Source organism: Portunus trituberculatus, chromosome 4 (genome assembly GCF_017591435.1).
Source record: "Portunus trituberculatus isolate SZX2019 chromosome 4, ASM1759143v1, whole genome shotgun sequence".
NCBI classification, from domain to species: Eukaryota; Metazoa; Arthropoda; class Malacostraca; order Decapoda; family Portunidae; genus Portunus; species Portunus trituberculatus.
Window position 1 is genome coordinate 5,847,512 of NC_059258.1, and position 16,259 is coordinate 5,863,770.

Sequence of the window (16,259 nt, forward strand, 5' to 3'; positions counted from 1 at the left end):
AGGACTCACTTTTTTCATACCATAGTCCACAAATTTCTACCTGTTCTTACTTTAATAAGATGTAAGAGTTTGGCTGAAGATTTTCTGCTCAACTATACATGAAGCATCAGCTAAAGTATATACGGAATGAGTTACAAGGTTCTATAAGTGGCTTTCACTTCACATCATTGCAGTATACATCACAAGTTTCCACCATCACCTCTGTAGGTGATGCAACTTTGCTATGACCTTCTCAGCTCCTGGAACAAGGAAACAAAGCAGTGCATGCACACACACACACACACACACACACACACACACACACACACACACACACACACACACCACCAAGCCATGTGTTGGGAGGCTGTTGTGCTTTGTTCAACACAAACACAATGTACTCCATCAACATCCTCGTTTCCCTTGGCCACAAGCATAGCTGCTCACACATCTGGTTAATCATTAGGGGATTAAAAAAATATATATGTATATCAAAAGCCTTAAATACATATAAGTACAATAAATAGAATAATTTGGGGTATTTTGACTTGGCGTGTTGGTGACGGCACACTGACAGCAGGGAGACAGCGTGCCTTGATATGTGAAGGACGACGGCCGTGCCACTACTTATGGAACACTGACAGGATGCTGCAACGAACCAATGCACTATCTTCTCACTAAGATTTTGACACATTCTGCATTGGGATGAAATTTGGTCAGCAACGCCAAGAGCCACTTTGTGCTGTGCTGCCGGGCAAAATACTGAAGGGAAAACTGACGAGTCTGTCTTGCTGGAGACAATACAACCACAGTCTCTTTCAGAACAGCATCAGAATGTTAAAATATTCACATGTGCTTGGTGCATTGTGAGAAGTTACTGCAAAGAAACCTTGCACAATATAATTTTCAATATTATGTATAAGAAGCCAATTTGTGATGGTGTATACATCAGAGGTGGAATACAATGCCTGGCAGCTTCTAAAACATACAAAAAGCCAAAGCACCAACAAGTTCTGTAGTATACTGAAGACAGCGTATGTTGTTCCTTGATGCACATGGTGAATGTTTAATCCATCACTCCCTAGGATGTGTGACTGTGTTCCTGGTGAGGTGATGCACTGCAGTCATGATGTGCATAATGGGAAGCAGGCAAGCTGAACTGATTTACCATGAAGGGTGATCCATGAGGCTGAGTAAAGGCAGAGGACCAAGACGTCATTCTGAGACTTGCTTTTTCCTCACACCTGGCGGACACACTGCTATGCTGGTCACCACTGCAGAGTGGTGTGAAAACCACAGAAAACTTGGGATTTACAATATTACACTACATTTTGTGCTAAACTGATTAAGTTGCCACCTCATGCTAGAAACAACTCTGAGCTCAGGATTAAAGAAGAACTAAATTAATTGTGAATGGGTCCACCAGGGTAGGTTAAATTTGCATTTTTGTGTACTTTGTACATCAGTGGATTCATATAATGGGTGACAGATAGCAATTAGAAAAGTGAATAACCAAGCAGGTGTCTATCACTACAAATACAAAGTGCATGTGGTGTGCCTGTGTGTCCTTCCAGCCAGTGAGGAAGCAGACCAGCAATCATCCAGTGAGACAAAGGTGGCTCTGAGGACTGAGGCAGAGCAGCTTGCATTGAACACTGCTGTGAAATCAAGAAATGGATGATGCGATCGTGTTCATTTGAAAAGGACAGGAATTTGAAGGGGAAATATATATTCTTCAACAAAAATACTAATCCAATAAAAAGCTCAAATATACAGATAATAAAAATAGAGCATAAAGGCTTAACCCCAGGCAATGTGTGTGTTGGGGAGAATCACTACCCAGGACAAGGCTATCAGGGAAAAGTGGCTCTTGTTCCTTCCACTGTCAAGATTCACCTACACAGTACAAGATAAAAGCCACAAGAAGCGCTTGTCCTACTTTACGACAACAATGCCAGAATTACGTGCATAGAGACTGTGTGGCGGTGCACTGGTGTGGCTGGTTACGGGTGAGGTTAGAGTTAACATGCAGGTGTGAACTCTTCTTACTACATATCTCTTTCTTCACATATTCTCTCTGGCCATTCACTAATACTATGTTGGTGATTAAATGTTAATTCTTGCTTCCTTGACTTCTTCTTGAGTACAACTTCTTTGACTTCTGGCATAATGCATTCCTCCACACAGATATTCTTTTTTTATGACACCACTGCAACACACTTCAGCCACCAACACTTGCACGCACACCACTGTCTCGTCCACCATTCAGGGGTTAAACAAGATTCATAAAAGCATTGAATAAAAAATATAAGAAACTCATATAAAACACAGCTCTACAACACTGGACAAAACTTTGCAGAAATGGCCGCCACCACCACCACCACCATTACCACATTCACTGTGCTCATCTGTCTCAAGGAACATTAAATTAAAACCTGAAGGAGACAATCATACCCTGCTGTAGTCTGTGATAATCCCTAATTCAGTTATTACAAAATTAAAATGATTGTACAAACTTGTAATACATAAGAGAAAATTGTCCACATAATTACTATCAGTGGATCCTCAAGACTCCAACATTCTGCTTAACACGTCCACTTGTGAGAAGAGAGTTATAATGAAGGGAATGACACACAGGTTTACTAAGGAGGAAAAACACACACACACACACACACACACACACACACACAATTTGTCCTGTGTCCCCTATTCTGCTGGTTATGCATTAAATATTTTCTGCACTACTATATCACAACCTTCCATCTTCCTACCTGCAACTGTTGGTCATCCTAATTGTCTAGTTTAGCTTCATAGTGTTTCTAATATTTATTTATGACCTCAGGTTGCTTAATGATTGAGGTCTTCTGTCTCTAAAGATTATATATTTGTTTGAGGTTTTATGTACCTAAAGTTTAAAGGTTTCATAAGATACTCATCATTGAAAATCTAGTTTAGTAATTTCTTTTATCATTTGTTCTCTGGCGCCATCTAGCTAGCTGTTACACACACACACACACACACACACACACACACACACACACACACACACACACACACACACACACACACACACACACACCGCATAGTGTAGTGGTTAGCACGCTCGACTCACAATCGAGAGGGCCGGGTTCGAATCCCGGTAGGCGGCGAGGCAAATGGGCAAGTCTCTTAATGTGTAGCCCCTGTTCACCTAGCAGTAAATAGGTAGGGGATGTAACTCGAGGGGTTGTGGCCTCGTTTTCTCGGTGTGTGGAGTGTGTTGTGGTCTCAGTCCTACCTGAAGATCGGTCTATGAGCTTTGAGCTCGCTCCGTAATGGGGAAAGACTAGCTGGGTGACCAGCAGGTGACCGAGGTGAATCACACACACACACACACACACACACACACACACACACACACACACACACACACACACACACTATGCCCTTCTCAGGAACACTCAGTTTGGACTTTGCTACACAAAACTTATTTACCTGTAAACTTAATACAGCCAGAAAAGAAAATTAAAAGGCAATTTTTAAGCCTTGACTTGTGGCTCCTGACTCACACTCACTCTCTCTGGTGCAACAGGAGACAAGCACAGTGCAACCAATCACTAAAATTCTTTCCTTGTGCAGTGAAAAGACAACATGAGCACAAGAGAACACATACAGCAGTACCATTTCTTTGGAGTCTGAACACAAATCATTAGCTGTCTCACTGAACTAAACACAAGGCTACAACAGGAGAGTGAGAGGACGAGCAGTGATGACTCTTCCCAGGGGATCACTGAGAGCTGCCTGGGCTTTCTTCAGAGTGTAAGGAACGCACCAGCTCGTTGTAGTCATCCACGTATCCCTCAAAGGTCAAAAGCTGCTCGGTCAAGTCGCTTATCTCGTCCTCGGGTGTGTCGGCAAACATGCGCAGCTGTGGAGCATTCTGGCACTCACGGTAAAAGGTACCAAGGTCATTTCCAGCATCCTGCATTCCAGCGAAGGGAGTTTTCTGCCGGATAGGAGTGTGTTAGTGTGCTGAGAAAACTCCACTGCATTTGTTCTAAGGAAAAATGTTTGTTGTGTGTAGCTAAAGAGGAGTGATACTTTAGTGATGGTCATGAGGAAGACAGTTAACCCTTGCTAATTCTGCTATTGCTATCCAGTGACATGAGGAAAGCTATTATAAGCCTTATCAAGTCTACCTTTGCTACAGAGTGACAGTTTGGCAACGGTTCATGGTAAAACAATTAAGCCTCACCAACTCCACCATTGCTGATAAGTGAGAGTGGTAATGGTTAAGGGGAAAATAATTAAGTCTCACCAACTCCACCATAACAAAGTCCGCTTCCTCCTTGAGTTGAGCTGAGGCGGTGGATTTGTGCGAACCGTCCGAGCCTGTCATGGCCACCTTCTCCCCTCCCTCCACTGTGGCTACTCCACCTGCACCCTTCTCCTGCAGGTGGTGAAGAAAAAATTTATTAATTCTGTCTTCAGTTTGTAAAGGCAGAATTCCTTACAAGTTTGCCTAATGCAGTAAACAATGATGTGTTCTCAAGCACTGCAGCAACTTATTTAAGCTATTTCAACAGGTTCTGTGTGAAGTTATTCAAGTTTTTAAGTACAAATCTAGACTACAGTGACAGTTTTTTTTATGTATGAATGGAAAAAACAGCAACAAAAACATGGCAAAACACCTCTGTGGCTTTTGAGAAATTGATACTCCAGGTGAGAGAACAAAGGATGGAGAATATAAGGTAGTCATACAAAATAAACCAGTTGTCAGTGCATGAGTAATGAAAGTGTGTACCTGTGTCTGAGGTGCTGCAGCCTCCCTCTCCCCCTTTCCCTGCACCTCCACAGTTGAGGTGAGCAGATTAGAAAATGGGATGTCCGGGAGGAAGAAATCATCAGGCTTGGGAGGTTTGGCGTCCACAAAGGCCACTGATATCTTGCGTTCCGGCTGCTGCTGTGAATGTCCTCGGCAGCTGCTCTCACTGCAATGGCACTGTTGTTAGTGAGCTGTACGTGTGTGTGTGTGTGTGTGTTACAAGTTTTCTATTTGCAAAGTTTTTATTGTGTACATACAAAAAATAAGCTTTTACTCTGAAGCAGCCTACAATCTCACAGGGAAGAGCTTGCTTACTCTTGAGATAAGCTGCCATAAGACTGGCTTTATCAGCACACAGGTACAATTATGTTGGTCAACAAAAATTAAATGTCACTTAAAGTTTCATCTAGTGTGATGACAGCTGTGCTGGTGTGGACTCGTACTTACACTAGGGCAGTGTGGTCAGGCTGAGCCACCCACCTGCTGGTTCTGGAGCGTGGGGTTGACGGGTGGTCGGGAGGAGAGGTGGTGAAGAGCCGACATGCATCTTGGCTCTCGTCTGAGGTCTGTGTTGCCTCAGAGCTGTCTGTTCCCCTGATCAATGCAATTTGGATTAATTTCTAACCCTTACACAACAAATATACACACACACAAACATACAGACATACACCTACACTTACCGATCAGCGGCCCTTCTGCAGTGCCTTGGGGAGATCTCTGGCTTGAAGTGGTCGCTCTTCAGCATGATGGGGTCGTGCACGGGGCTCCGGACGGGCGGTGCCAGGGTGATTTGGGTGCGGTATGACACACACAGCAGCAGCGTCGACTCTGGTGTGGTGACCTGACCTAGCCGAGCCTGAACTGAATTCTCCCCTAAAAAAGTAATAAAAAAAAGATTAAGATAAATAAACAAAAAGGGAATCATCTTGAAAAGTAGTAGTAAGTGTGGTGCCTTGTTAATGCCACTCTGTGTGAGACTCCTGGCTTTATACACAGATCAATAGACTGTCTTTTTTTACCTTTAAAGTCATCATCATCAAGTATCAATTCAAAATCCTTACTGTTCCTTACAGAGTTGAATAGTTATTTTAGTTTGTACATAAGAGAAACACTGACCAAAGCCAAACAAAAGGGGTAAAAACAAAGGTCCAATGAGATGCCTGTCACATAAACACCAAAAACAATCATCCAATAATATAAGCATCTTGACAACTTGGCCAACATTACAGCCATAATTCAGTGTCACACAGTCAGTACAACCACACACACACACACACACACACATACATTCAGATACACTCAAAGTCCAGCCTTGACTCTGTGCCACTCAAAGTAATGCAAGAGTTAACCAATATTCTCAATCATTCATACCTTTCTCTGGTAAACTCTGAAACTCCCTGCCTGCTTCTGTATTTCTATCTTCCTATTACTTGACTTCTTTTAAGAGGGAGAGATTTCAAGACATTTGTTCCTGACTTTTGGCTAACTCTATGATTCTTTTAGGGAGCTGACAATCAAGTGGGCCTTTTTTTTTTTTTTTTTATTCTTTTGTTACCCTTGGCCAGCTTCCCCTCTTGCATTAAAAAAAAAAAATAAATAAACAAATAAATAAACACACACACACACACACACACACACGTACCGAGACACTCATAGTCCGGGTCTCCGAGGTACACTCTGTAGCAGATGATGAAGGAGTCGGGGCCCTGACGGAATGCAAGCTTGTAGGCGGGAGTGATGCGTGTCACGGAGAGGAGGGACTTGAGCAGTACCTAAGGGGAAGGGAAGGGCAGGGAGTGGAGGGGGATATCACAGTCACGATCATTCTATCATTATTACTATCATCATGTCATTAATACCATTATCATTGTTACCATCATACTGTTTATATTTCACTTCCTTTTTAGGGTTACATCTCCACTAGTATCATCATCATCATACATATCACTACCACTAGTATCATCATCATCACTATTGTCATCATTATCATCATACTGTTTATTTTTCAATTTTTTTTTTATGATTCCACCACTAGCATAATCATCACTATTATCATTATTTTCTACTTTCTACACACTCACTGTCATCCTCACACACTTATCATCATCGCCATTGTCATTGTCATAATCATTACTATCATACTGTAATTTATTTTCTGCACACACTGTCACCCTCGCACACTCACCATTACTCAAATACTCACCATCACTCACACACACACACACATTCACTCACCATTGCTCAAACTCATCATTACTCACACTCACCACCACCTCCACACACTCATCATTACTCACACACTCACCATCACCCTCACACATTCACCATTACTCACACACTCACCATTACTTACACTCACCACTATCCCACACACTCACCATTACTCACACACTCACCATTACGCTCACACATTCACCATTACTCACACACTCACCGTCATCCTATTGTATATGGTAGGGTTGATGCGTGCTGGGGAAGTGTCACAGGCGTCCAGCACAGTCAGTGTCCAAAGTTCCAGCACTAGACTATCCAGAGTGGGTGTCCTAAGCATAATCTCCACTACCAGCGGTTTGCCCTTTTCCGGAAGGTGTCCCCCGAGTCCCTTCTTGGTCTCCTGCTGTATTTCCCCTATGTCCTCAATGCCAAGGTTGAACTGTAAGAAGATGGAAGGTTTATGTTGTGGCAGAGGAAGGGTTGTGGTCAGGGGTGTCAACAGAAGGTTTGTGGGGTCAGGGGGAGGCAGGGGAAGGTTTGTGGGGTCATAAGGAGGCAGGGGGAAGTGGTAAGGCTTGGTTTGTGGTCAGGGGAAGAGTTCAGAATATGTGATATGAAGGGTACATTATGAACATCTAGTTGAGTAAGATAATGTATAAGTTAAGTATGGCTGCATTACATTAAACATCAGTACTAGTAAGTGGTTAGGTAGGAAGGAATGTTCTGTCATCTAGCAGCATTGAAGTATGACAGCATGACATTAATACAAGGTAGGATGGAATGTTGAGCTATCTAGTAATAACTTGTCACTGGTAAGGTGGAAAAGATTGGCCAATCATAACCTAGGGACTGACATCTAAGTGGGCCTTTTTGTTTCATAGTCTTTGTTGCCCTTGGCCAGATTTCATATATATAAGTAAATAAATGAATAGTACAAATAATAACAAGTAGAAGACAAAGCAGTGACACTAACCCAATCTGACCCCTGCACTGGTGACTTGGACCTGGTGTGTGCTTTCTCCCCAAGCCGGCTCTGCACCACCACCTGCACCACCTTCTGCGTCAGGATCTTGGTGAGGCGGCCCAGCTCCCGCCGGTCCTCGGGGCTTAGTGATCGTGACATTAGGACTACTCTGGGCCTCTGCCTTAGCCTCACAGTGTACAGGTGTTGCAATAAGAGTGATGGCAGGGGGGTGGTAAAGACATCTCTCCTGAGGGGGGGTCTCGGCAGCCTGTGGCGATCCCCAGGCAAGGAGGAGGAAGAGGAGGAGGATGAGGAACAAGGGAAGCTGGTTGATTATATTGCACTGATTCTGGTGTATATTATAAGCATTTCTCTCTCTCTCTCTCTCTCTCTCTCTCTCTGCATTTCTCACACCTCCATTTAAAACATTCTTTTTTTTTTCCAGTGATTCTGATGTATATTATAAGCATTCTCTCTCTCTCTCTCTCTCTCTCTCTCTCTCTCTCTCTCTCTCTCTCTCTCTCTCTCTCTCTCTCTGCATTTCTGATACTACCTTTATATTAAACAGTTCTTTTTGTCTAAGCTTTCAATCATTCACTTAATACATGCATTTATAAAAATAAGACACTTTTCTTGAATCAAGGGATATATATTCATTAGTAATTCAATTCCTTCTCCACAATAGTTACTTACCTTAGATTTGACAATGTGTAATTTCAAAACTCTCAATCTCACTTTTCATAACTAACTTTAGAGTCAAACACTTGCACAGTTAATCCCTGAAGTCACCACATTCATGCAACTATTTTTCTGAAAAGAACCTCACAATTCATGATCATTGTATTCCCAATCCAATATTTACACATAGTCAACATCTTCCTGATCTCGTAACATTCAACATTCACATTCCTCCATCTCCCAAAAGCTTTCTCAGTGCACAACATCAGATGCCACATAACACAGTGAGTCACTCATCCTTCAGCTCCTCCACTGCACACCTCCACCCCACACAACACCCCAGCATTCCTCCCACCGCCTCCCACACAGCCGAGCCGAGTCTTACCACAGACTAATTAAGCAAGAGAACAGTGAAGCAAGAGTCAGTTTACCCCCCAGCCTGAAGCACTTATGAGACCAGTTCCTAGGTGCCAGATGAACGTTTGGCGTGCTTTTCCTTATGTCGAACGTTTGTTTACCGTTACGGCCAGCGTCAGCCTGAGATCACACTACAACAGCTGCGGAGGCAGGAAGCTTCCACTGCCTGGAAAGTGAAGAGAAGAGTGATAAATACACTAAATCTATGAAAGAAATCTTTCAAACATGCAGAAATAAAAGTAATACATCCCATAGTGCTTGAAATCTACTCATCAGATCATCATGTTATGTGGAACAAATGAAGGAACATCCACTACTTACAAATACAGTGTTCAAGATCTACAAACAACCCAAAGGAAAGGAACTCAACATGAGGCACAGACCAGTGGTTTGCCGTGTCCTGTCACTGACATCAGCAGACCCAAGGATGACATGCAATTTATTCATCATGATAACGGCAAGTCAGTGTTGCTTATATTGCATACTTTTCCTGTTTAGCAATAAATGTAAGGATTCATTGATAGCAGCAGAGATAAAAGATGTACAATACTACACATATCAGTTTAGTGAAGTGAACCTGAAGGCCACACTGATAACACTGCTGTAGTTCGTAATGCAACACATTGACTGGCCTTGCATTGCTCTCTCCTTCATGTGACACTGTCAAGAAACAATGCCAATACACTGACGACTAACCAGTGTTATGCTTGTACATTTGAAATAGCTACAAGGAAATAGATGTTATTTTATCATTGGATACCTGGTTACTTTTCATTCAATATTAACTACTTAAATATTCACCAGCCAATTGCACATTACATAAAAAAAAGTTCAAAGTAGCAGAGTATCTTCAAATTAGACTTTTTAGTGTCCATTAAGAAAAGCCATAATTCAGTACAAGAAAGATGTTAACCACTGACAAGGCTGACCACTCATCCATGCCCCTTGGATCTACACATCTCAAAATCACAAATAATCCCAAAGAAGACTTACAGCTACATATATGTATAATATATTTTTCAATTATAAATAACCTTTAAAGAAGACTTACAGTATCTATATTACAACACTCTCAAACTTAGCAATCAATAACCCACACTTTTATGAACATACAGTATTCAAAAGTAATGCAAGCTTATACATCACCCAAAATAAAACTTTAACTACAGCCAAGATAGACATGCAAACACAACACCATACAAGTCATGTGTGCCATAAAACACCTGCTAGAAAAAGTTTGGCACATGAAATTTAGGTTACATTAATATCTACAAAGTGAAGTCTCGTTATGCAGTCCATTTTTTCCACACCTTGCTGGATGTATTGATGTCATTATTTTCTTTTATTTTTAGAAATTTTGTTATGTAATAAGGGAAATCTGGCCAAGGGCAACAAAAATTATTAAACAAAAAGGCCCACTTACATGCCAGTTCCCAAGTAGGCATTATGTTTGTGTATCTGTGCCTGGCTATAGAAAGAACCAGTACTAGTCTAAGTCTGGTACCAAATGTTAACCAGATCCATAACTTTAATATAACAAGAGGCATCACTGTTTGGTCTTTACGGTGCAACAATCGTATTTTTCTGTGGAATGACAAAAAGTAAATGTTTTCCCCAGAAGTAGGAAGACAAGATGCTCCAAGACTCTTCAGGGGTTGATGGCGAGATGTTATTGTTTCTGTTGGTCGAGGGGTGTGCTGTTAGTATTTTTCTGTTAGCCGAGTGAGATGTTAGTGTTTCTCTGTTGGCTAAGGGGTGCGTTGTTAGTGTTTCTCTGTTAGCCGAGTGAGATGTTAGTGGTTCTCTGTTGGCTAAGGGGTGCGTTGTTAGTGTTTCTCTGTTAGCCGAGTGAGATGTTAGTGGTTCTTTGTTGGCTAAGGGGTGCGTTGTTAGTGTTTCTCTGTTAGCCGAGTGAGATGTTAGTGGTTCTCTTTTTGCCGAGGGGTGAGGTTAGTCTACTTTGTGGTGGGGAATACAAGTGTTAATACTCTAAAAGAACACAATATAAAATGATACAGTATTAGAAAAAAGTGAAGAACAGAACAGAGAGCAGATCTGTCGTGCTTCTATGTTTGGGCCACAACAGATCTTCGAGTAAAGTTCGATAATTTGCTCGATAATTTGCTGTTAACTTGTACATCTTTATCTCACTCTAGTAAAGATGTGTATCACTGTCTCTCACCATACCTTGCTGAAACATAAAACACTGGCTGTTCACTTCTTCACCATCAAGGACTCCAAAATGTTCATAAAAATATTGGTGGGATCAAGACAAGAAAAAAAATGCTTAGAAACATGATTATGCTTGTTTTAGAACTCAAAATTAACATCAAAATCTTCCTTTTTTTTCCTCTAAGTCCATACAGAGAATTGTATACAATGCTTGGGAATTACAGTATACAAAATAACCTTAGCCAACTAATTCCAACAAAATATGACACTTTTCCATACCACAATCAACACAATGAAGGAGTAAACTGTAACATTAGTAAAGCAAATGAATCTAAATCTAATCTCGTCCTCTGCTAACAATGCTGAGGTAATTTCAACAACATCCCCACCCTAACACTCTGCTGCCCCACCATGTCTAAGCCTGGAGAGGAGCGGCACTGGGATATATAAAGAACCGCTAGCAATATTTCCCAAGGGCTGAGGTGGCAAGGATGGGGGGGGCAGGTGGGGTGCATGGCCAAGGTTAACCAAAGTGGCCCAATAGATGTAGATGAGGAGCTGTAGCCTTGTAACAGCAGCTCCTGATGTCTGGTTTTGTTTGTTACTATTGTTAGTGTATTTTCTTGTTTTGTCTTGTTTTTCCACATCTCTATACAGAAAATAATGTTAATTCCCAACACTACCTAAATTCTATACCAAATGAATAACTGAAAAAAAAGAAAGCAAAGAAAATGGAGTCAAGGTAATAAGAGTTTGAAAATACAAACAGGAAAATATAATTTTTTTCCCCTTCCTTCCCCTCTTCCTCTGTACTCACATCTTGGGGTTCCTGGGGTGGGCGAGGCGAGGACCTGAGGGGCTGCGAGGCGTGGGTGAGGTCAGGGGCTGGGAGAGGAGAGTGCTATGGGGGCAGAACAGCTGAGTGTGTGGTGTGGGCGAGGCTCACATCAACACACCAGCACCTCGCCCAAAACAAGCCCAAAACAGCACTAAACACAACAGCTGGTGGTGTATTGGTGGATGAGTAGCGTAGGGGGGTTAATAAGGGCAAGAGTTGGTGAGGCTTCGTGGTGAGGCTTCGTGGTGAATCTTCGGGTCCAGCTGATGACTAGACGAACCTCACACGTCACTTCACCAGCACTTCTCCCCAAAACCAAGCCAAAATGTCACTACGCACTGTAGATCTTGGTGTATTGATAACCAGATAAGGCAGGTGGCGCTAATAGGAGCGATAATTAGGCCTGAGTACAGGTGGGAAAAGAGTGTTATGCTTCCTGTTCCCAGCGGGGGGCAAGCGACCCCTGGCAGCTTATGGCAGCCCTGGCACCTGTGTGTTTACATCTTGATCTTGCTTTTGGCATCCATTGGCACCCACTGCGCAGGACACGAGGCACTCATGTGATGATGGTACTGATGCCAAAGTATGATAGGGTCACTCACTCTTTCTCCCTTGGTGCCTGTCGCTTTTACTGAAAGAGGGACAGGAAGGAGAAATGGTGATTCATTGATAGGTGAAATTTGGTGGTGGGCTGGATGGTGCCAAGGTTAATGGGGTAACTCTCTCTCTCTCTCTCTCTCTCTCTCTCGTAGTGATAATGAGAGAGAGAGAGAGAGAGGTTACGTATTTGAATGTGTATTCATTCGTGTATATACTCATATGCTGTTGCGTGATTAGCAAAGGTCCCCTGGCTGAGAGAGAGAGAGAGAGAGAGAGAGAGAGAGAGAGAGAGAGCTACCGTAGGGATGTAAAGTCGCTGAACCTAGATGTAACGCAGTAGTGATAGTTAATGTCAAATAAGATAGGGACACTCACTAAAATATTATATGTTCCCAGTCACGCATTGGTTACACAGAGATGAAGGGGAATTGGCATAGCGTGTTAACTGTATACTTGTTCATGCATGTACTGATTTAATCCGTCAAGTCATTGCGTTGGAAGTGGTCTCTGTTGAGAACAAACTTCAAATTACTCTCTATCTTGTTGCCAATCATTGTCGTCATGATGGGACACTTCTTCATGCAACAGTGGCGGTGGTCGCTGTCAAGCAGACGAAACTAGGCTCATAGTAATGCATGCAGAAAGATAAATGAAACATGGAAATAGTTGTCATGTGTGTTTGTACATATCTAGAAAAAAAAAAATCAATATACGAAAACACGAATGAATTAGTTAACCCATTATAGTTGTGGGCGAGATGGGCCCGTGCCGAAGTGTCGGGAAGACTCATGGTGGTCGTGTGTTTACCTCGTCAGCTGAGAGGGAAGCTAAGAAATGTGCCCATACACCATAGCGTAGCATTGATTCGTGGACTGTATGATAGCACCCTTTATCCTGAGCTGCAAGATGCACTATTTAAATCAGTAGTAGGCTGCAACGCCGACTTGCAAAGAGTAAAAGTGACAAGGTATGTATTACTGTTGCTACTGCTGGGGCTACTGTCACTATTACCACTGAGACTACTACTACTACTACTACTACTACTACTACTACTACTACTACTACTACTACTACTACTACTACTACTACTACTTTTTCTTCTTCTTGTACTACTACTACTACTTTTTCTTCTTCTTCTTGTACTACTACTACTACTACTACTACTACTTTTCTTCTTCTTCTTGTACTACTACTACTACTACTACTACTACTACTACTACTACTACTGACACCAATGCTACTGGTATAATTTCTAATATCAGTGATTGAATTACTTTATTTAATGTCACTGATTTGAATAATTACTTTATCTACTACTCCTTCCCAGCACTTGCCCCTCCACATGGAAAAAAAAAAAAAAAAAAAAAAAAAAATATATATATATATATATATATATATATATATATATATATATATATAGAGAGAGAGAGAGAGAGAGAGAGAGAGAGAGAGAGAAATGAAAATAGGTAAATACTATATATAAATAAAAGAAAATATTTTATTCCATGTTTTGTTAGTTTCAGAATAATGCAAAACTAACTGAATCACACAATGAGGGAAGCATGAGGTGATGATGTGTGAGTTGTGAGGCATCATTGGTCACTGCCAGCACTTCATTACTTCCACTCATTACAAGTTGCCTTCATAACTGCAAGGTGAGTGTTCATCCATTCAGTACAAGTTGCTGTTTTTGTATTTGTGGCATTGATATCTCATTAATCTGTAGGGTGTTATTTGGTGTGTCTGTCCTTTGTTACTAATCAATGAGACATCTATACTTGTTCTACAGCCACCTTTATTCTATAAACTAGCAAGGAATTGCAAAGTCTATCCTTTTTTTCAATCTGTAGATGTCAGGAGTGGGTGCAGTGAGCAGCTTCCACAAGAGAGGCAAGGCGCGGGTGGTGAGCATCCCCGGGGCACGGCCATCAGTGCACAACTCTCAGCTGCTGCTGTCCACTGGCATGCCATCCTTGGACCACCTGCTGGGGGGTGGCCTGCCCGTGGGATCCATCCTGCTGGTGGAGCAGGACCGCCATGACGTGTACAGCAAGCTGTTCCTCAAGTACTACCTGGCCGAGGGCGTCATGAGCGGCCACATGCTGACCCTGGCCAGCCTAGATGAGTCTCCCCAGACCCTGATGGCCACCCTGCCAGCCTCCACTGACAGGGAGGTGGATGAGGACTCTGCCACCACCACGGACCAGCAGATGACCATTGCCTGGCGGTACCAGAGCCAGAGTGCACCGCCAGCCAGCCTGGCCAGTGCTAACCGCTTCAGTCACAACTTTGACCTGCTTGGAACCATGGAGGAGGACCAGGTGGCCAAGGTGGACACTTGTCTGTTCGACGGCAGCGAAGTGGAGTCGGCGGCCTCCACTGGGTACTACTGGCCGCTGCTGCAGCAGATTGAGAGGCGGATAGCGGACGGCGGTCTCTCCACGGCATGCAACAAGGCCAAGACTAATGTGATGCGGCTGGCAGTGCACGGCCTGGCCTCGCCACTCTGGGGGTGGGAATTCAGCCGCCTGGAGAAGGACCACCAGTGGCACAGACTCACCACCTTCCTGTATGGCCTCCGCGCTTTGGTGCGTTCCTCATTCTCTGTGTGCATGGTGACTGTCCCCTCCCACCTCTTTCATGACATGGCCCTTCTGCGCCGCCTGCAGGCCTTGGCAGACTTTGTGGTGCGGCTGGAGTCCTTTCAAGGCTCAGACAAGGAGACCAACCCAATCTTTAAAGACTACCATGGTCTGTTCCACGTGGTGAAGCTGGCAGCCATCAACACCCTGGTGCCACCGCTGCTGGATGCCACAGACTGGGTGTTCAAGCTGAGGAGGCGCCGCATGGTTATTGAGAGGCTGCACTTGCCGCCTGAACTGTCCGAGACTGTCAGCAGGAGCCAGGAAGACACCCTCACCAAACCCAACACTCTGGCATGCATGGGAGACAAACTGCCCAGGAATCTGGAGTTTTAGGTGTGTGTGTGTGTGTGTGTGTGTGTGTGTGTGTGTGTGTGTGTGTGTGTGTGTGTGTGTGTGCACCAAACTGGAGTGAAACATAGCCAGCAGTCAAGTGTTCATTGTTCACCACTGACTGACATGTGAGTGTAATGCTTGGTGATGTTAAAGTGAAATGTGTTATCTGAAAGGCTGGAACCAAGTTGGCCTCTATTCTGGAAATCTTTCTCTTTTTACATTTTGAAATAAGCATCCAAGTCACTTTTCTCCTTTTTTGTACCTTTGGATGGTTCCTTCTTTCACACACTACTTGTATGAGAACTCCTGTGGACCCAGAGCACAGGGAAACAGGAGACAGACATGGTGAGGTGCTGCATTGTATGATTCTCTCTCTCTCTCTCTCTCTCTCTCTCTCTCTCTCTCTCTCTCTCTCTCTCTCTCTCTCTCTCTCTCTCTCTCTCCAGCACAAATATAACATAGCTTAGTGAGTGAATTGATTCCCTGTGTTGCTGACATCCCAAGATTCATGACTCACAGTATTTTAGAAACAATCTTGTGTAACTTCTGCTTAAAAGATTGGCACTGGGGTTGACAAGACAGTGAAAGTATTTCTATTAAAGCCTTTTATAATGA

General features: G+C 43.1%; 2 protein-coding genes across 6 annotated transcripts; one reads left to right on the forward strand and one right to left on the reverse strand.

The window, feature by feature from the left end:
- Positions 1 to 3,292: 3,292 nt before the first annotated feature.
- LOC123512125 (autophagy-related protein 13-like) lies at positions 3,293 to 12,693 on the reverse strand. Of its 4 annotated transcripts, none has more exons than XM_045268359.1 (10): positions 12,046 to 12,635; positions 9,158 to 9,222; positions 7,971 to 8,229; positions 7,218 to 7,436; positions 6,426 to 6,555; positions 5,464 to 5,656; positions 5,231 to 5,377; positions 4,763 to 4,949; positions 4,277 to 4,408; positions 3,293 to 3,964 (listed from the first exon to the last, which is right to left on the reverse strand). In XM_045268359.1, the coding sequence occupies exons 3-10, from the start codon at positions 8,118 to 8,120 to the stop codon at positions 3,746 to 3,748; spliced, it is 1,377 nt and encodes a 458-aa protein (XP_045124294.1). In that variant the 5' UTR covers positions 8,121 to 8,229; positions 9,158 to 9,222; positions 12,046 to 12,635; the 3' UTR covers positions 3,293 to 3,745. The 4 variants fall into 4 exon arrangements, with proteins under 4 accessions (XP_045124294.1, XP_045124293.1, XP_045124299.1 ...); XM_045268358.1 differs by having other exon boundaries at positions 3,294 to 3,964; positions 9,071 to 9,222; positions 12,046 to 12,671; XM_045268364.1 differs by having other exon boundaries at positions 3,295 to 3,964; positions 5,264 to 5,377; positions 12,046 to 12,693.
- A 714-nt stretch (positions 12,694 to 13,407) lies between these two features.
- LOC123512172 (elongator complex protein 4-like) lies at positions 13,408 to 16,259 on the forward strand. 2 transcript variants are annotated; one of them, XM_045268400.1, is made up of 3 exons: positions 13,408 to 13,633; positions 14,184 to 14,321; positions 14,517 to 16,259. In XM_045268400.1, the coding sequence occupies exon 3, from the start codon at positions 14,517 to 14,519 to the stop codon at positions 15,642 to 15,644; it is 1,128 nt and encodes a 375-aa protein (XP_045124335.1). In that variant the 5' UTR covers positions 13,408 to 13,633; positions 14,184 to 14,321; the 3' UTR covers positions 15,645 to 16,259. The 2 variants fall into 2 exon arrangements, with proteins under 2 accessions (XP_045124335.1, XP_045124341.1); XM_045268406.1 differs by having other exon boundaries at positions 14,190 to 14,321.

What these genes read in the sequence shown, in the direction of transcription:
- LOC123512125 (XM_045268359.1), bottom strand. Translation starts at nt 8,120, where the DNA reads ATGTCACGATCACTAAGCCCCGAGGACCGGCGGGAGCTGGGCCGCCTC. An exon ending in TGCAGAAGGGCCGCTGATCG is followed by an intron (nt 5,378 to 5,463) that starts GTAAGTGTAGGT and finishes TGCATTGATCAG; the next exon opens with GGGAACAGACAGCTCTGAGG. An exon ending in ACTTTGTTATGGTGGAGTTG is followed by an intron (nt 3,965 to 4,276) that starts GTGAGACTTAAT and finishes CCTATCCGGCAG; the next exon opens with AAAACTCCCTTCGCTGGAAT.
- LOC123512172 (XM_045268400.1), top strand. Translation starts at nt 14,517, where the DNA reads ATGTCAGGAGTGGGTGCAGTGAGCAGCTTCCACAAGAGAGGCAAGGCG.